The following is a 21,192-nucleotide window of genomic DNA, read 5'->3' as shown; positions in this document are numbered from 1 at the left end:
GTTTACATGTCTTTGTAAATGGGAGGTTTGCGTCAAGCTACAACCTTCATTTCTTAAAATATTCTGTGTTGTATGTCAAGTCAGTCGTGTTCCGTTCAACAGGTGTTTTGTTTGTGTGTTCTTTCAAAATTTTCTTTGAATTTTGTGTTGTGTTCTGCTTAATTGTGTTGGGCCCTTTGCCTAATATTCATGTCTGCTATCCTTTGACATTTTTTAATGCGTTTCTATATAGATTTAAATTCATTTTTTATTTTATCTAAATTAAACAAACAAGGTTATTAATGGAGATGGTGTGTAACAACGGTTTGCACAACTTAGTTCCTAAAAAAAAAAAAGTTTCTTCGTGTGCAAGTAGCCTAATACACACATTAAACAGTCTCGATGTTTGTTATTATTATCAAATGTTATTTATTATTTTATTATTTAACATTCATGCCTAATTCTGCACAAAGACCACAACTACATACAGTGTATTCTTTGTGTGGTTAATTTGAATAGCCTAATACAGGATGAACTGACTCTGACCAGCTGCACCTTAAATTACTCTGGAAAAACAACATGAAAGTGTTTGGTTTACACCAAAGGTAAACGCTACACACCTTTCCAAGCTCAGTCTTCAATTTTTCTTATCTGATCATGTGTTGATTTTATAATGAGCTGTTATGATATTTAATTGTGGTAAACACCACATAATATTTCATAATAATCAATAACAATTTTGTCTTGTCATGATGATACCAATTTTTAAACAGTAGCATGCAGTGTGTCCGCATTTTTTGTCAATGCTGTATATCGGGTGTAGGTGTAAACTTTGCTTCATTTTTCCAAATAACCAAATAGAAGTGCTGGTCAGGTGGACAAAGTAATTAAAATAATTATGTTAAGATTTGAATGAATAAAGTAACACTGAAACTGAAGAATTATCAAAATGATGTATGTAAAAACTTTTTAAAGATATTTTCAAGTTCATCTGATAAAGAAGACTAACACATACACAAAATATAGATTTAAATTCATTTTTCATTTTTAACTTATTTAAATTAAACAATCAAGGTTATAAATGGAGATGGTGTGTAACAACGGTTTGCACATTTAAACTTAATGTATTAACCACAACCTAGTGTAATTCCCCAGTCCCCCCCCCCATTTTGGGATGAGAACGCTTGGAACATGCTCATACCAGGAAACAAAAGAAATAAAGGGTGATCAGGAAAACTGATATATTTAGCAATGCAAATATTGAATGTTTGATGACAATTCTTGTCACACTATGACTTCTTAGCGAGAAATGACTTTGAGTGACTATGGTGTGATGGCTTTCTTCCTCATGCACAATGCTTATATGGCAGTTTCCCGGTCATAACAACAGGGGGCTGATGTCACAGAGGGTTCCGCAGTTTCCATAGAGACTAAACACACTATTCCCGCCCTGATCTTCTGTTTGTTTACTGACATGCTTGGACTGCTGCACACTTGTGGGAGAGAATCCAGGTTAGCAAGCATTAATTGTAATATTGATTTCATACAGCACCTACTTTGTGTTTGGAAAATATTCAAACTATTATCTAGCACCCAAATCTTTCAACGTCTCAGTTTCTAACTGTGCCATGTAATCTATTTAACAAAGCCTTGCTTGTGTAAACAATGCCTCTCAAGAGATCTCTGAGATAAATCAAGAATAAATTGAGCTGGTTTACAAATTGTATAACTGTGGCATACTGTAGGTTTGGGAAAAAGAAGCACTTTAAAACTAATATATAAATCAACCATTCTCTTTTGAACAGAAAACCAATATAGAGAACACAGAGAAAAGTAACGAAAGCATAATGACAAAGCGAATTCAAGAGGCAGAAAGAAAATCATTTTATTACATTAAAATGTTCCATACAAACAATGCATACACACTAAGTCATATTGCTTTCAGACACGTTTTCTGCTATTTTTTCCAGAATACTTAAACAACTTTGTAACAAAATGTAAGTACAACATTTATGAAAATATATCAATCTCTAAACAGGGATTTCATCTTGACAATACAAATAATACAATAAACACATTCAATACCAGTATGTGAACTAGGTTTTGCAAACATGTAGTTAAAAGTCATTCAAGTTACATAACATATAATATACTGTTCAACTGCTCTCATATTGACACATTCAAATATAATCTATAACTGGCATTCCAATATAATAGAGATGGACTTCTCTATAGAAAGATAATGCATCTTCACGCTATTTTCATGGTAACTCTAGAAAACACAATGAAGCCAGAAAACTCCAACACCAACACCATTGGACATTATAAATAAAGAGATAAACCTTAAATAAAACAGGAAAAATAAATAAATACTTTGGCAAATATTGTATATCTATCACTTATACATACTTGAGGGCAAAGGTAAATATGAAGAGTGTAATTTCGACAGAAAGATTAACTGATTTTCTATACAACTTATTTCACTAACCAAAGGCATGAGTTTGGGGCACAATCTTCTATTACGGCAGAAAGGGGAGCCATTTATCAGCCAAACAGATAGCCCCGCCCCGAATGCGCTTCATTGCTTGAGTCAATGTTTTGAAGCATAATAAAGCAAGAGTTTTTAGACTTTTCGGGGAATTTAATCTAAGAAAAGCTTACTCATAGCCATCTTGTAATACTAGTCTCTGGGAATTAAACTGACTTTGAAGAAAATATTTTAACATCGAAAAAATGAAACGCTTCAGCTTTAACAAGACCTGAATACTGCTACAGGTTGTGAGTTGTATACGGGCCATGTCTCAGTATTTCCAGAGGTAAACATACAATTTGACGGAATAGCCCTTGAGTTATGGAGAAATAATTGTTTGAATGTGGCATGGCTGATCATTTTGATAAAACTGCTTTCTTTTGCAACATGCCAGTAAACACTCATAAGTTAACTGAAGGCAAAAATATGGTACACCTTTTTAATGTCAACCTTAGTAAACAACCTGTTTAAAATAAAGTGCAACTACTCCACCCTGCCTTGTGAATAACATCCTGTACAGGCCATTCATAAATCAACCTTTTTATGATAACATGTAGTCTATTCATAAATATATCCAAGTCATCTATAACATGAAAATACTTTTTTTCTAGCACACATTCAACCTTTACCTCACAAGGAACATGAGCTAACAAATAAAAATACTGTAGTTCATATAAGATAACATGACCTAACTGTTTAAGGCGTAGATACTTCTGATGAGATGGTACACAGAAATCCTCAGTCTTGGAATCAATTTTCAATATTTGTAGGTCGGCACAGCTGTACTCTAATCTTATTTTGGTACAGTGAATTACATGTTTTTTTTTTTAAGTAATGCCACAAATAGTCCTAACTTTCTCAGTTTGTCAGTTCAAAGACTTTCACTGAGGTAATAAAATAATAGTTCAGTAAAACCTACATAACTTTTTTTGTCCATTTTTTTGAGATATGAATATTTCAGAATTATTGATCCAAAAGTGACATTGATAAATTATGGAAAATATGAGAATGGATTTAAAACACAAAATGTGGTATTTTGAGTAAATACCCCGCATTTCATAATTCCACAACTTCCTCTCTGGTCAAAGAAAACAATCAAATTCTGAACTCATACATTACTCTGAATACAAGCATACTTTTCAACAATGCTCTTTTACATATAGCGATGAACTTTCAATGCCAAATTAACCCAATTATTATTCCTTGTATGCTTATCATAGAATGTTTGTCGCAATGATAAATATTTGTATCAAGGTATTTGTGTTTAGAAATTCCCTGCAAAGGTTTCTTCATCAGTTTCTGTACGAAAGAAAAGGTTAAAATCCAGGCACTCACTTGATTGCATTTAGCACAACGTAACATTTTTAAGTAGTTGCACGAACTGCAGCAGCCAATATGTACACATACGTACATACATTTTCCTTATTAGTACAGTACCAGAGGACATTACTCAACAGACATAAATGAACATTTAGAAAAAGCAAAAACGGCAGCAACTCTTATATGGCTACAAATGTATTACATTTCTCTATGCATCTGTATAAAGTGACATTATGGCTTGATTTGACAAAACTCATTTACGGCCACATTGGCGTACACATAATAAGGAAGAACATATAAAATAAAGTCCACTGGATTGGGTTTTGTAATGAATAATGTTCATACTTTCATGAATTTGCTCCTTGAATACCATCCTGGCCAATATCTTGATGATGAGAAAGAAAAACAAAGTGATTGGTTGCTGCTTAAGTGCAGCTTAATAGCAATTGGCCGGTTGTTGTTGTAGTTTTGTTACCCAGAGGACTGATCTGTGCAGCTGAATTAAAGTTGCTGTAAACAAGAATCACCTTCACCCAAACGTTACCTTGTTCCAACAAGCCCTCAGAGTCCTTAAAGGGCGCTCTCATTGCAGCAGTTCAGTTTTCTTTGTGGGCGTAGTGGTCTCTGGCTCCCCACTGTCAGACACATTGATGGGACTGTCTCGAGAGAAGACCTCCGTGGACTCCCTCCACACACAGTCAGCAATGGTCTTGAAGGCATTGGTGCTACACTTGGGTCGTACTTTCTGTGAGGCATTGTTAACAATTTGGCGGCTGTTTGACGTGGCAATCTTGATTTTCAAAGCAGCGTCCACGCGGTCCACTACCGTGTAGGTGCCGATGCTGCCATCTTCGAATCCCACAATGATGTTAAGTGCTCGCTGTGATAGGCACAGGTAGGTTGGTGTTTTGTAGAGGGAACAGGTGCCGATGCTCTTACCATCTGCCAGTCTCATGACGATCAGACTCGAAACCACACCAGCATCATCATCCTCATCGCAATTTCGGAAACAGATGTACACCAAGTAGCGTCCATCCCGTGAGAGCTTTTGCCGCCATATTATGCCAGCAGCATGAACCAGACGCAGTTTACCGCTGTGCAGATCTAGGATGTTGATGTTCTCATCACCTTTTGACACAATCCCAAGTTTCCCATTTGGAGATATTTGAAAATCCTCCAGGTTCTTCAGAAAGTTGCTGGGTAGCTGCACTCGCCTACACACAGACTCCTCAGCGACGCTCCAGATGAAAACCGTTTCTGTGGAGGTGATGAAGACGACGTAATCTGGACTGTCTGGGATTAATTTGAAGTTAACAATTGTGATCCCATCATCACAGATGAACTTTTTGGACACACTGCCTGACCATAAACTAACAGCCAACAATTTATTCTTGTTGGTGCCCACGAGGAATGTGTTTGCTGTGGTAATGAGAGCATGCTGGAGTGTAACTAGAATGTTGCAAACCTTGTGACCGGTCGCAAGCCTCCAAACACGAGAGGCATTTTGTTCGCAGAGGGACACAACAAACTGATCATTGTGTGTGATGAGAAGCTGCGATATCCTCTGCCCATTGATGCGGAATATATTCTCACCAGTGGTCGTATGCCAAATGTACTGGCTGTTTTTGTCATCGGATGTCACCATGAGGTCACCAGACGTGGTCAAAACGCAGTTGTCCACAAGTCCTTCATGCTTGAACACCATCTCAATGAAACCTGTGCTGTAGTTCCACTTGTGGATGACCTCGGACCCATCCATGGTGTACACAAAGTCCTCTCTTCCAGACAGCTGTAAGATTTGGATAGGTTTGCCTGTTTTATCAATGTTAGACATTGCTGTTATAATATCAATGTCCCACACGGAAAGCACGCCGCTGCTGGCCACGGACAGCAGCAAGTTGTGGTGCGTAGATTTGATCAACTTCACAATGGCTCCAGATATATCTATCAAGCTGGCCATGCACTGTCCACTATCTCTCCGCCACACAAATATGGATGACGTGTTCTCCATGGAGGCTACAATACTCTGACTATTCTTTGACAGAACGGCCGCCACAAACTTCTCACTACGTTTGGCCTTAAACTTCTCTGCCATCTTCCAAATCTTGGTGTCCAGCACCTCAATGCTTCTCGCTTTGCAAATGAGGATGGATCGCTGATCCTCTGAGAGCTCTATGCTCACCACCTCACTTTCATCTCCTCTGCAGTCGTAATCCTCCATCAGTTTCGGGTTTGTGATATCTTTGGTGTTCCACACAGACAGACTGCCTTCATTGTCAATCATTACCATTTGATGGATTGTGTCTAGAATCAAGATGGACTTAACAAAACCACCAGAGAATTCAGAAGTCATTGTGGCGAGCTTGTCGCCACTGCCAAGGTGAAATATAGTTGTGGTGTTTAGATACTGTCCACAGAAAGCATACATACCATCCGGGGAACACTGAACACAGGTTACCTCATACCAACAATGGAATTGATACAATGGCCAGCCATAGAGTAAATCAATCACATTGACATCTTTGCTCGCTTCCAGCCAAGCTAAGGCATGGTGGCTGGACAATGTAAATCCATTGATGAAGGCTACACCGCCAGTTATGCCACAGTGCTTGGACCCTTTCACATCCACTTCAGACAGCAAGCAGGACTTGTGGTTGTCATAAATGAGCAGTGTGTTTTTTGTAGTGGCCACTACCAAATACTTCTCATCAGTGGTTAACCTAATGCCAAGAACAACTGACCGTGCTGTGTCGATCTGTCTTATCAACTCTCTACTCTCAACGTCCCATGTGCTGACGGAACCGTCTTCAAGAGCCACAATGACTATGTTTGGAGCTAACGTGGGTAAAATCTCAACTATTTGCATGTAGCTGGTACAGAGCGGTAATCTCTCAGGACTATACGTGACATCCATGGAGGAGTGCAGTGGCACAATGGAGCAGTATTTAGGACCATCCTTATCACACTCAAGAAGAAGGTGTCTGAGTTTGGGAAGGGATGTGACAACAGGAAGGAGCCTTTGTTGGAGCTCAGCGGACAGAGACGCGGGATTCTTCGTCACTTTTAGTTTTATGCTGCGAAGTGTAGTTGCAAGAAACTTGAGCTCTTTTTCTTGCGTGCAACTGTATGCTAGATCAATATCCGATAAGGCTTTGTCAAACTGCCCTATTTTTATCATAGTGTAAAGCCAACTGAAGTTCATGATGACACCAAACATGAGGTCATCTGTCCGGCCACTTCTCGTCAGGTGGTACGTTAGCTCTGTCATCTTTCTGTGGTTAACAAAAAAGATGTCCGGCTCCAGTAGGTTACATTGGAAAACCCAAGGTTGCTCAGGTGTCTGTCTGTCATAGGAGTGCTTGTCAGCAGAAGTTTTATCATGGAGGCTTTGCTGCTGATGCGGGTTTCGATGCTGGGAGATGTTTAGCGAGGCGAAGTGATTATTGTCGCAGTGGAATATCTTCTTTCTACCCCCTGCCCATGCCCCGAGGAAGTACTCGGCCAACAGACTGTGCATCTGATGTACATCTTCTTCATTACTGAGGTATAGCTTTTGCGCTATGAGATGCAGATGGCGATTTGCCCAGACCATAAGTGTAACATTGCGGATCTGACGCTCCACCAAGTAACCTTCAAGTTCCTCTTTGAGCCGGGCTATGAAGTCATAAGAAATACGTAGTGGATTTTTAAGATTAGAGCTCACCATAATGTCCCCAAGGACACTGTTGTCCAAGGACAAGATGTCCTCCAGCTCCAACTCCGTCAGCCCCGCCCGTGCCATCGTGACGTAGCCCAGCGCCCGAAAGACAAAGCGTGAGCCAAGCTTGTTTTCAATGGAGTAGAAAAGTTGCTCAATACTTTCATGCACTGTGGAGCACAATGATTTATCATCCACATCCTTATGTGACCGCCAGTGAACTACTTCACGGTAGATGAGGTTGACAAACATGGGCAGCGTGCATTTAGCTAGAGCTTCGTTTACGTATATCTGCTGACCTGAAGTCACTTTCCTTCTGACGCTCAGCAGCTGTTGTTTAAGTGTCTGACTGCAGGCTTTGCGATCTCTTTGCATCAGTTCAACATAACTGTCCTCGACATGTATCAGGGAACGCAGTTTCTGAAGAATCCCGTGCTTGTTAGGCAGTGTGGACACTACGATGCGGACCGTACGTGGGAGATGGACCGGCAGCCACCAAAGCTTTCTAGCCTCATCAACATCCGACATCTGCTCCAAGGCATCTAGAATGATAACAAGAGGTCGTTGGAATGATGACTCCCCTAGCAAATTCACCAACAGTTCCCTCATCTCTTGAATCTTGTTTGGCAAGAAATGGATCAGGCACCGGTAGTTAAGAGCGATCTGCTCACAGATGCTCTGTAACAGGGAGCGGAGGTCCGTGGAGGGGTCAGTTGAACCGATAAATCTTACAATGACCACTGGGTCCGTCTCAGGACCCATCTCTTTCTGTAGCCAGGAATAGGCCTAAAAGAAAGAAAATGAAACCGTAGTTTAGAAAAACAGCACCTATTTTTGCATATTCCAATATTTTCTTGTAATATCAGTACTTTTTTAATACTCATGAATTTGGCAGATCCTTTTAACCCCTTATTGAACCTTCAGTGTATTCAAGGTATACATTAAACCCATGACCCTGGCATTACTCGCACCACACTTTATCAATTATTATGCTCCATTACATAGGAGTAAACCAATTCTATATAAAAAACTATTTAATTAAGTATCATATCCATTAAAAAGAGGAGTATTAGTAACTATGGGTTATTATCTAGTACTAAAAAAGAAATTTGCTATTAAAAACTTTGGTGAAAGTCCCCGAACTGCTGTGACCCAGAGCAAAGTGATTATACGCACGACTCCAGCAAGAAAAAATCAAATGACAAGAGTCCATCCATTATTTAGTAGATCTACTGTACACTAACCTTGACAACTCAGTGTGTGAGAAAAGAAAACCAAGAGGAATGACTGTATAACAAATAATCGAATGCACTCAACGGCAATAAATTCAACACTGGCTTTCTTGCCCCGAGTGCAACAAGGACTTTCTAAGTCAGTTTGATTCGTTCCCTCGTCATCTAAGCACATTTGTATTTGAATGCGATTCAAGGAAACGTAAAAAATTATTTCTCTCTGAAGATGCTGACTGTTAATATTGAAATGCTTTGTCGAAGCCATATTTTCCAAGAGGACTGCCTACATCCATGTGTCTTTGTGCATTTCTGTGCATTTGTGACAGGTTGTGTTTGTGTTTGTGTTGTGTCTGTGTTTGTAAGTGAGAAAACATGTTAGGAGTAAATAAGAGACGTGGCGAATAGACACACCCTTCGAGGCTATTAAAGGTGGTGTGACGTGTAGGGATGTGCATTCCAGAAATAGAGTTTCATATAAATATTTTAGGTTGTCTGTGTCTTTGTAGTGTGTATGTTAGATAGTAGGACACTGAAGGACACTGAAAGACAGAGAAAGGAAGAGAGAGAGAGCATTAGCAAGGATGAGGGACTTAGTCAAGGTCCCCAGGCTCGTCATCTGTGAACTAACATTAGAGGATGAGGTCTTTGACGGGTTGCCATGGGTGACGGCAAATGTCAACACTACCCTTTCTCCTTTGTTCCTTGCCCCCAAACTTATCACCACCATCGACTCGGACCATCAAAACATAACACACACACACACCATCGATCTCTACCAAAGACAATATTTGCTGAAGCTGACAGATGGGAATAAGTAGAAATCTGAAAAACTACATTTAAAAAAAGCAATTGATAAATGCAAAAATGCAATGCTCGTGGGAAGATGCTCACAAAATAGCACAGGACACGATTCAGTCGTCCAACAAGTAATTTGTCTGAATGTGTACGGCAGTAGATACATCTTCTCATGGAGAGTTTTGCCAAGAAAAGGCCTGTTCCTTAAGTATTAAAACTAAAACTAGTAAACCTCTGAGGTTGGCAAATTGGTTTTGCTGCACTACTAGCGGACCATCCAAATCTTACTTTAAACTTGAATGGTAACACTTTACAATAAGGTGCTATTTGTTAACAATTAGTTAATGGATTAGCTAAAATGAACTACAAATGAACAATACTAATACAGCATTTATTAATGTTAGTTCATGTTCATTTCAGCATTAATGAATACATTATTAAAATCCAACTTTGTTACTGTTAACATTAGTTAATGTAAACTAAACAACATGATTTAACATGAATAATTGTATTGACATGAACTAACATTAACATTAACATTAGCTAATGCATTTACTACTGTTAACAAATAGTACCTTATTGTAAAGTGTAACCACTCGGATAATACGCTCTAAAAATGGGAGAAAAAGGGACAAACCTATTAAATTAACCCCCCAAATTATTTCTGATACAACAATGGGATAAAACAACCCAGAATTTTGGGTAGAAACAACCCAGCATAGGTAGAATTATGGTTGGAGTTGTCCCTCTTTGACCCAACATTGTGTTGAAAGTAACAAATAAATATTTAAAGTGTATCAGTGATTAGTTTTTTATATGTAAATATAATGATAAGTATTCTGTCTATTTGGCTTGCGCTATATTGTCATTGTAAGCAACAGTAGCCCAAAATATTTAAATGCTAATTTAAATCTCATTGCACAACATGTCAAGTCAGAGGAAGCAAAGACCAGCTTGAGGCAAAATCCAGGCATTAAGCAATACTACTCTAACATTTGCTGTCATCCAGATGGCCTCAAAAACAGGTCAGAATGTTCACACTTAAAAACACACAGATTTAAAATCCGTACCTGTTTTGCCACCTCAGCCAGTAACAAGGTCTTTCCGGTACAGGGTCCTCCGTACAGCACGAGGGGAGTTATCCGTCCACCTTTCGAAGGATACAGATATTCCTGGACCATATCCAAGGCTTCGCTCTTATAGACATAAAAAGATGAAAAAGTCTTGCACAGCGATAGATGCTGTATAATCTCGTCATAGAGCAGATCTGTCTCTGTATCAAAGTTCTGCTGCACAGTTGCCTGTATGATGTCCACCATGTCTTCATAAAACTGTTTACATAGCCCTTCAACATAGTGGCTTTCTACTTCCTGCGAGTAGCCGAGTTTCATGTCGCAGTGCGTGACCGACGAGTAGACCCGAAGATTGGAAGCCGCCACGATCATTGGAATGAACTCATCCCGGACCTTCAGTAGGCGCTCGTAGGCTTCCTGGTTCCTCATGACGCGGTCTTCGCTCACCACAGTATCCATGTAGCGTGCCATCTCAGGGAGTTTGGCGAAGCGATCGAAGTTGGAGATCTTTCGGATGTAGCAAACGCATTTCTTGAGGAAGGCTGGGGTTTGCTTGCCTAATGCAAAGTCAAGTTCATCTTCTAATGCTGAAAGACAGGAAAAAAGAAAACCGTCCATATTTAGCATTACTGAGATTTTTTCACGTAATGGTTTTCTGCTCTGCAACTATATACTAATTAGACACATCCAGCACACACACAGTGGCACTTTGAAAAAACATGCTTAATTTTGAAGTCAGAAGGTGAACGCTTCCCACACTTTTGGCAGCGTTTAGCAAATGATTAGATCCAGCTGTCTGAGCAGCTTTAAGGAAAGAAAAATGTGATATGATCTCTTAATCCAGCATTGACTGGTTTTATCAACCTCCAAAGGCAGCTCTCCAGTGATAGCCTGCCAACCCCATCAGCTTAGTGTTATATTGCAGCTAACTTTGTAAATGTGAGGAGATGGGGGATGCACATGATCGCAAAACCGCCCAATAACTAAAAATCATATCATGATATAACAGTCTGTCTGTCTTTCTGCATGTCTGCCTGCCTGCCTGTCTGTCTGTCTGTCTATCTATCTATCTATCACACATAGGTTTATGTTATGGAATAAAACACTAAATTGTATGTTATATAAATAGCATAAAGCAGCAGGCACAAAGTTTATTAATCTAAAAGTGACAAAATAAAAGTATAAAAAGTCCTTTGAAGGAGTTGTTTTCTTCTAAGCCTGGGAATAAACAATGTTTTATAATTCTAAACCATAATTGACATGCTGCAATATTTTTATTGTGTAAAATGAAAAAAAATCCACAATATCTCCATGCCATTAAAGCAAATGAATCCTCAATACAAAAAACTACCAAATCCATATCTTTCAAAAAAAAAATCCACTACAGCAATTCTGATAATAAATGTGTGATGTTTGAATTAAAGGTACAGTTTGTACGAATTTTGTAGTAAAATTTCCAAAAACCACTAAGCCAATGTTCTATATTTTTTCAGCTGAGTACTTACAATAACCAAATTGCTTTTAAGTCCTGAGAAAATCGGCATTCTAAACAGTGGACCGGGGCTGTTTAGTCTCCTATCAAAGGCGTCATATCCCAGTTACCCTTTGTTACTGCCTTTACTGACGTAGCAACGGCGTGACACTGTGGTAGGCAGATCCGGAAGTAGTTTGTTACGTCTGTCCATCTAGCATTATTGCAAATGATGTGGGTACGTTCAAAATAACTTTTATTATGATGGATTTGAACACTTAAAACGGCGCAGTGTTATCACACCATCGAATTGGACAATTACTGAAATGTTACTGACGAACAATTTAGTTAAAAACCTTACATTTCTTGGGTCTTATTCATTATAATGAAATAAAATGATTTTATCAAACACAACATTTATAAAACTTTATTACTTTACCACTTCCGCTAACATGATTTCTCGTTCCCGTCTGATTGATGTATCAGCGAAATCGTCAGCGGTGGAGTTAACAACAAAATATCCCATCATTCCATCATATCCCATCAAACAAGCTACGCGATTGTTTTTAATTTTAATCCTGCGCCCTCTAGTGGCGATTTCTACAAACTGTACCTTTAAGTAAAAAAACAATGGCCAAAATGGCACATACTTTATGCATCTCAGATACGAAGGAAGTCAATCAGAAGTTGACTTCAAAGCCATTTTTTAATAAACTCTGAGTTTGAGAACGGATTGCTCCTTGCATAGAAAATACCTTGCTTGAAATCTAAAACACCCATATGCAGGGGTTCCATCCCATGTCAAGATTTAGGTGTATCAGTGATGTATTTAATTATAAGACCATGCTCTCAAGTAGGCATCAAAGAGCGAGCAGTAAATCTGTTCTTTCTCCCGTCTCGACCCACAGTCCCTAATGTGGAATATGGTGATGAGATTTAACTGGATCACTGAATATTGGATTAACCTGGAAGAATTAAGTTAGCCTGATAAGATCTTCTCTTATGCCGTCTAATGTGGGCAAACTTTAATTTAGTCACAATGGTTTTCAAGAGCGAGATAAAAGTAACATTTACATTCATTATAGGCTTTGAATAAGCCCTCTTTGAAACCACAAAGCTGTAAACTACTGTTGTGTTACAGGATTCAGTCTTTTTAATTATGCATGTGATTCAACAGACAAGCGATCTTTGTTGTTGAAAAGTAACGTTCCATTGAGGTGTTTCAAAGACCCTCTGATGTCCATCACACAGGTGCCAGTAAACTGTATCACATTTGCAGTACTTTTTAACCTAGCCACTTTGTAAAATAAATTTAAAATAAAAATAAAATTTCTGTTCACGCATCTCAAGATGTTACTCACAACTATATGTTTGCATACTAAGTAAATGTTTAGGGTAAAACATTCACAACCGACTCAGGCATACCTGAATCTTTATTAGCAGTAACCTTAGACATAAATACAGTATAACTAAAGTTTACCCGAGCATAAAAACTTCTTGGCCTGACAGCTCTTCATGGTTCCCTTCTCCTGCAGCTGTAAAACAGAGGTTCTGAAGATCCTCTTGATGTCCTCAGAGACCGCCCTCCATGCTTTGTCGTTCTTTGACTTGACTACGCTGCTTGACTCCATCTGTGGGGGGAAGCACATATGGAGTCAACCAATTATTCAAGGTTCCAGTGTTTGCATGTTGCCTATTTAAGCCTATAAAACAGCTAACCTACATCACTGCCCTAGTTACATAGATTAACACTTATTCACAAAGCAAGAAAAACAATAACAAATGTATCCATAGTATTTTTACTTGAATAATTGCTGGCTTGATTGTTAAAGCCTGTACTGCTGTCCTTCTAAAACCTTGTATCTCCATACCTTGTGATTTTTATATTTTGCTATAAATTATGATAATTAGTCGCCCCAAACAACAAAAAGTATTAAAAAGTGCTCATTAATTTTGACAACACAGTATTTAATCATTAAAAAATAACAGGTTTTTTTGCATTTTCAACACAAATGCAACACATTTTTCCAAATTGTTCCCTTTCGGAAAGACAGCAACAATTTATTTAACACGCTTCCGTCATTTTTTAAACTATTCCTTTATACAAACTGCACAAAATCACAAGTTTTGGCTAATTTTGGCATTTTCCATTTATTAATTTTTAACTAACTTTAACTATCTTGAAAACAAAATTTTTCTAAATTCTCTAGTACAGTGGTTCTCAAATGGGGATACACGTACCCCCAGGGTACTTTGGGGTACTGCAGGGGGTATGTGAAAGAAACTGACATTTAGGGAAAAATAATGAAAATCAATAAATAAGGATAATATGATTTATATATGAAATAAGGACAACACAAAGATGCATAAAAATAAATGAATAAATTTAGATATAATAAAGGTTTAAATCTCATGTCACTCTATTGTAAAGTTAAATGTTGTTGTCTGGTCAAAGGGTACTTGGCTTGAAAAAATCATAAAAAGGGGTACTTAAGCCAAAAAAGTTTGAGAGCCACTGCTCTAGTATATGAACATTACCATGGCCACTGGAACCCTCTGTATTACAACGTGAATTCAGATAAATTGTACCAGCTTTTAAAGTTTTTTTTGGTTTCTATTTAATGTTAATTACACAAGATTATTGTCCCATTTGACAGTTTAGTAAGTATTTGTCAAGAACCAGACAGACGGCTAAAGACAGAAGAGAGATGGAGAGAAAGAGATCAGTGGGTGTTTTTGCCGAGTTCAGGTGAAAATTCATTGCATGCTGTTTTTCTCATTTTAGTCCAACAGAGACCCTCAGCATCACAGACGCTCCCTCAATTTGCAGCCACTCTGCTTTAAAAAACCTGATTTATACACACGCTCCATGATCTGTGTGTGTGTGCAGGCATGATAGAAAATGAAACAGAATTTGTGTGCGATTTCATAAGGAAAAATAAAAAGAGTTGCAGTAAGGTTTAATGGAAGGCAAAGTGAATTTATGAAGCTAATAAACTCCAGAGCCGATGAACAGAGTTCTCTCCTGGTGCCGGTTCACCAGCGCTCCATATAAAACAGCAGTCAGGCGCTGACATTTACTGGCTCTTTCACTGTGAGCTGGACAGAACGGGTCTGCTGGAATCTGGATGTGGAAGGTGCCCTCTCTATAGCTTTAAAAGGGCCAAAACAGTTGACTCAGGGTTTGCTTCATTGTTAGACTGCTTACTGTATGTCTAGACTAGAGTATGGACTTTTAAATGCATTTGTGTAGTCTAGACAAGCTCTTTGATTTACGCATATTCTTCTCGAAATCTTAGCTGAATTAAATCATTATTTTTATTGATTGCATTCCTTGAAAACAATGCTCCGGTTCTAAAATGTAACATAACTCACAATTATTCAGATTTGCTCTTACTCTCTCTGTCCTTTATCTATTCCTGTACTCACAGAGTTCTGATAGTTCTTCAGCATCTCAGCTTTTGGTTTAAGGTAGTAGGCAGGCGGGACGGAGTTCTCATCCCGACAGTACCACTCCTCCAGGATCCTTGTGTCTAATCCCGCCTCCACCGCCGCATCCAAGATCATCTCAAACTCGGCTGACTCCACCTCCCCTGGGACCCGGATGCTGCCGTATTTCTCCCCAATCAGCCCCTGGGAAAGAAGGAAACCCATTTATTTAAACTTAATCACAACATACAGAGAAACGTGTTTAAATGAGTATAAATGCAGAGAGAAGAAAGAAAGAAGCTGAGATAGGAGCACTGAAAGAAAAAGGTAAGATTTTAAACAAACCATGTATTAATTGCATTTCACCATTTCAAGCAAAATGGCTACATTTGAATAAATGTTGTGTAAGGGAAAATGTACAGGCTGCCGGTTATTATCGCAGAAATAAGCCACGACAGTGTGATCAGACTTGTATCACACGAAAGGGGCTTTTTCGGGATAACAACTGGCTGCCTGTAAATAATCCCGCTTATTACACGGCTACTTGCCACATGAGAAAAAAACTGGACATGAAATGTGAATTTGAAATATTTTATTAATACATTTTACTGAATGTAGACCTTTCGCGAGGAAATTAAGTTTACTTTTGGTTTTAAGGTGAGGAACGACAATCAAATGTCACAAACAGCCAATTTGGTTTAATCATTTATAAATATATTGTCATATTTGTTATTAAAAGACATATAAATATTTAATTTGTCACAAAAACCTTTCAAAATGATTTGCTACATCTGGGTTAGCGTGTGTTATTAGTTTTGAGAGGTATTTTTCTGGGAATAACGAACCTGAAAATGTTGCGACAGGCCAATCAGAATCGAGCATTCCAACGAGCCGTGCAATAAAATGTAATAAAGATAACAGGCTTGATAGGCTGACAAAAACTTTGTGCTTAAGGTTGTAAAATGATATGGTGTTTCTTAGAGAACTGAATGCTCATATTTCAAATACGCACCTTTTAAACACACTGTTAACTTTACAAAATAGCAGTAACAGGGTTGAGATGTCATGAAAAAGATTTGCCCTTGAAGAGTGGGTCTTCATGACAAATATGTCAAGCTGCTATTTTTGGGTTAAAAAGTAATGAACATTGAGTAAATACATAAAAAGACAGCGTTGAAAATCTGCCTTCTTACCTTACCAATTCACGACAATTAATTCAAAATAATGATTTATAAGTTGAGATATAAGGTACGATTTTATGGGAAATATAATGTTATCTTCATTTGATGTAAATATATGTTTTACCTGCAATTTTATGTTTAAAAACACAGATGGTGATAGAAAGACAAAAGAATGCAACTCTCAACAATAGTTCATTCCTTAAAATGGGCAGAAATATGGTCATATTTGAGTATGTATGTTTGTATTTTGTATGTTTTTAAACCATTCCTCTACACAAATAAAGGAATACAACACATTGATTGTGCATTTATATACAAATATTAATACAGAAAGAAAACTCTCTATTCTGAAATATTCTTTAATGATCCTCAATAACAGGGCTCAATCAACAAAATCATCAAGAAACAAATTAAAACAGAGTAGCTTGTTTAACAGAGGCATCAGAAACCAAATACCAAAGGAAAGCAGACCACGTTTGGCATTTAACATTGACAATTGGTAATGATTTACAAACATAAAGGCTGCTGGACCCAGACAGCACCAATGCCAGCTTTTCTTTATTTAGAAAGCTTCTGTATTTAGCCTCCTCTGTGTGATTGTTGTCCTTACCGCTGAGATTAGCAAAGCCAATTCGCTATGTTTCCAGTGTCATTGTGTCCACATACCCATAGCTGCCAGCTGTAAAGAGTCCAAACTGTGCTGGATAAGCCTATACACCAATGATCTGATCATTTTTAAAACATACTGAATGCTTTATGAAACTTTGGTAGATGGGAGGGAATGTGTGGGTTGTAAATGAGTGGCCTAAATGCACAACAGGCACAACATCGAGCAATAATAATACTGATGCTAGCTTCACCAATCTTCGCCAATAATAAAAATGAAATTAAATCCAACATATAGAAATATGAATAACGAAGACTAAAAACATATATTTATTAGTTCACTGGTGTTACTTTGTGCAAGCAAGTCTCATGTATCGCACACATCCAGACTGAAAAACCTGAACAAAGCGAGCTAAGAACTATACAGTGCTCAGCCTCCAGCAATTCTAAACATGTCAAAAATCATTTGGCTCCCATTTCAGGAAATCTCATCAAAATAAACCTGCAATATGAGCTATATTCAACCTTACTCTCAGTCTTTCTAATGTGTTAAAAGGAATTAGGTGATATGATACTCTCTTTAATATCTATTTACCCATTTATTAACGTGAGATTGTATATATTTATACATATATATATATATATATATATATATATATATATATGTTGTATATTAACATATAATACTCAACAGTAAAAAAACGGTTCTTGAAATTCCTACAACACATTAAGCTTTTCTAACCAGAGTAAAGAGATTGCCATTCTCAATGTTACAATCACCCCAGATGTCATAAAAATCCAGCTCCTTTCTTCTGGTGATGAAAATACACACTATTGTCACATCCCCAGGCAAGAAGAAAAACAAGACATATGTTTGTGTGTCTGTAAAATTATACTACAGTGCTGTCTGTTTTACCACAATAAACAATGTATAGAATAACTCTGAGATGCTTTGAAACCAGCTTGGTCAAAACATTAGGATATATTATGCTTTGTGTAGCCTCACAAAAAACAACACCAGCAGGTGTAAATAATCTGGCTGGACAGTGTGCAGAATACCAATGACACTGGGCATCACTGAATTAAAACATCAAGACACTTTGAAGGTGTCCTAGAAGTGTGTATCATAGTTTCTTGCCTCCAAACTCTCTGTTGTTTGGTTTCTCTGTTACTGTCTTTCATCTCTTTATACTGTGTGTTTGTTTCCCGCTTCTGGCTCTTTCTGCCCATCCCTCTCTCTCTCTCTCTCTCTCTCTCTCTCTCTTTCTCTCTCTCGCTAACTCTCTCTGTTACTGCCGCAGGCTGTGTGACAGTTTCAGCTGTGTTTCTCTGCCGTCTCCTCTTGCATGAGCTTAGATGTCAGTCTTACTGTCACTGAGCTGGGAAACCATAACCTCTGAGTGCACTGTGGCATTGTGGGAAGTATTGCTGCTGCTGAGGATTAACTGATCTTCAGCAATTTTAAATGCATTTTCCAGAATTTTTTATACCCTCAAAACTAAAGGTGCGATAAGGTTTGTTTATAAGCATTATTTTTAAACTGTACATGTGTACATAACACATGTGCTCGAATTGAAGGGGGACAGGGGGGTTCCGGGACCCCCCATAAGGCATTAGGGGTCCCCCCTAAGAGGTAAAAAATAGACTTGGGGGTCCCTCTGATATTTTTATTTGAGTTAAAATGATGATGACAAATGTTATTAAATTCATGCAATGGATATGGAATTAATTATTTAGAATCATTTTTATTAAGTTTGTTTATGGGCTAGTTGTCATGTGTGTTTAAATTTGATATGCCATGCCCCACGTCTAAAGACTGCTAAGCTCAGGACATCGTTGACATGACTGCATGATTTGCGTCGCTCTGTTGAAGCTAACTTCAGCAAAAAAAATGGAGAATAATAAACTCCGACTCGCAGGCGGGAAGAGGAAGCTACCCCACAACACTAACACAAAGACTGACAGGCGGCCTTGTTATAATTTATATTTTGTAAAAACGACAATGATTTATGTTTCAATCCCATGCCGATTTCATTTACTTTCCATATTATTCTGATCGTTTCGTTTAATTTCTTTCAATCGTCACATTTAGATTAAATAATTATAATCTGCCTAAAGACTTCTTCCGCAGACACACCAACAAGCGCAACCCAGAACTGTCCGCAGAAAACCGTCTTGACGCTCCCTCACTCTTGCTCTGATCAAAGGCTCAGTTTTGACTCTGAAATAGACTCGAATACAACCATCTACCACCATGCAATGACAACACATCATCGTTGAACAGCAGGAAGGAAAATGGATATTTAGATCAAATGCTCGGAGAGCTCAAACTGTGTCAGGGTTTGCTTGTTCCACATTCCAAAACATGAGGTCTAAAGGGAACTGTCTTTGAACTCAAGGCGGGTTTGGGCCAGCCAAGCTGGATTTTGATTGAAACGTCTTTCTTCTTTAAAAATGACCTCCATATCAAGTATTATGAAATAATGAATTGGGAAATTTGGCAGCATATTTCCAGAAAACCTTTTGGTACTGAAAGTACACAAGGGAAAAATACTTTTTTATGACCCATATGTCGCTTTGGAATAAGACTTTGGATATTTTTGACTAGACTACTGAGCAATATGACCTAAATCTTGCCCTGTTCATATAAAATAAGTCCTTGGTAGGTCATATTATGAATAAACACTGGTCACCAACCTAATCAAATGCATAGGACACTGGACGATATTTGCACATCTAACACGTGCATGTCTGCCAAATTGATGTATTGCCTTTGAATAATCTTTATTTGAGCACTTTCTCTGCAAATATTGATCATTGAGATTAATCCAGATTTCATCGATTTAATTCGAGTTTAATTATTTACCCACTCCTCCTATTTGCCTGTGACCAAAATGAAGAGCTTTGTATTTCCTTTGTCTACTGCCACAAAACCTGGCTGCTAATGCTATCGCAGGAATGAGAAAGGCTAATATGGGTGAAAACAGACGCTGCCCTACATGGAAGGAGGTCAAACCACTTCATATCATTTACTAAGAGAGGATGGGAATATGAAGGCGAGAGGGTGAGGGGAAGAGGATGAAGGAGAGGATTAGGAGAAATAGCAGACACACATTGTAAAGGTGAGGTGAAATGGATGAAAGACACTTGAGAGCCGAATGAAGCGGTGAAGAGTTTGAAGTGCATGGAACAGAGATGGATGAGAGGAAGGGGAGATGGTCAGAAACACAATTAAAGAGACAGTTCAAGGGCAAAAGAGATTTATGAAATAACTGAGAAACTATGAGTTGCAAAAGAAAAATAATAAATAATAAAGTAGCTGTGGGGAAAGATTTTTTACATTCTGAACATAATGTGAGAGGTGTTTGTCTATGGAAAAACGTGGCAGCATAAGCGAAGGTGTTGTGGGTGGTTGCCAGTGTGTTGCTATGTGCACTTTCTAAGGTGTAAGTGCTAGACAAATTGCAATACAGACTAAATGGAAATGTGGAAGGATGGAACGTAATATTTATATTTTTTTATATAATATCCAACTCTAGGCTTCCAACAAAATCTCATGGGAATTTGAAACACGAGATGGCTTATTCGAATGAATTCGTACAGTATTATGTGTACGTTTTAGTATGATTTATTTTTGTGCATGTGATGCTGGGTTTAGGGGTGGCGCTGGGGGTGGGTTTCAGTATTGCTTTTTTATATGTATTTTTGATTTAATAATCAAATTTTTTATACGATTCACAACGTGCAAATTCTTGCAAGCTAGTGACCCATCTTCATCCACGTTATACAAATAATAAACACATGGAGCTGAATTTTGGTCCATTTTTCTAGACTATCCAAAAAAGGGGACTTGTCATGGTAGATAAGGGCACACTTTAA

General features: G+C 38.1%; 1 protein-coding gene across 3 annotated transcripts in view; it reads right to left on the bottom strand.

Annotated features, from left to right (window-relative positions):
• Positions 1-1,934: 1,934 nt before the first annotated feature.
• The window catches only part of LOC130411758 (NACHT and WD repeat domain-containing protein 2), a 42,260-nt gene continuing 23,002 nt past the window's right edge, over positions 1,935-21,192 (bottom strand). For all 3 annotated transcript variants that reach the window (XM_056737035.1, XM_056737574.1, XM_056738227.1), the window contains 4 exons: positions 15,527-15,730; positions 13,578-13,728; positions 10,624-11,213; positions 1,935-8,312 (listed from right to left, as the gene is read on the bottom strand). In XM_056737035.1, the coding sequence (XP_056593013.1) occupies positions 4,413-8,312; positions 10,624-11,213; positions 13,578-13,728; positions 15,527-15,730 (4,845 nt within the window). In that variant the 3' untranslated portion in view covers positions 1,935-4,412. The remainder of the gene's footprint in view (positions 8,313-10,623; positions 11,214-13,577; positions 13,729-15,526; positions 15,731-21,192) is intronic.

This window comes from Triplophysa dalaica, chromosome 1 (genome assembly GCF_015846415.1).
Source record: "Triplophysa dalaica isolate WHDGS20190420 chromosome 1, ASM1584641v1, whole genome shotgun sequence".
In the NCBI taxonomy this organism is placed as follows: Eukaryota; Metazoa; Chordata; class Actinopteri; order Cypriniformes; family Nemacheilidae; genus Triplophysa; species Triplophysa dalaica.
This window is presented reverse-complemented; position numbering and strand designations above follow the sequence as displayed.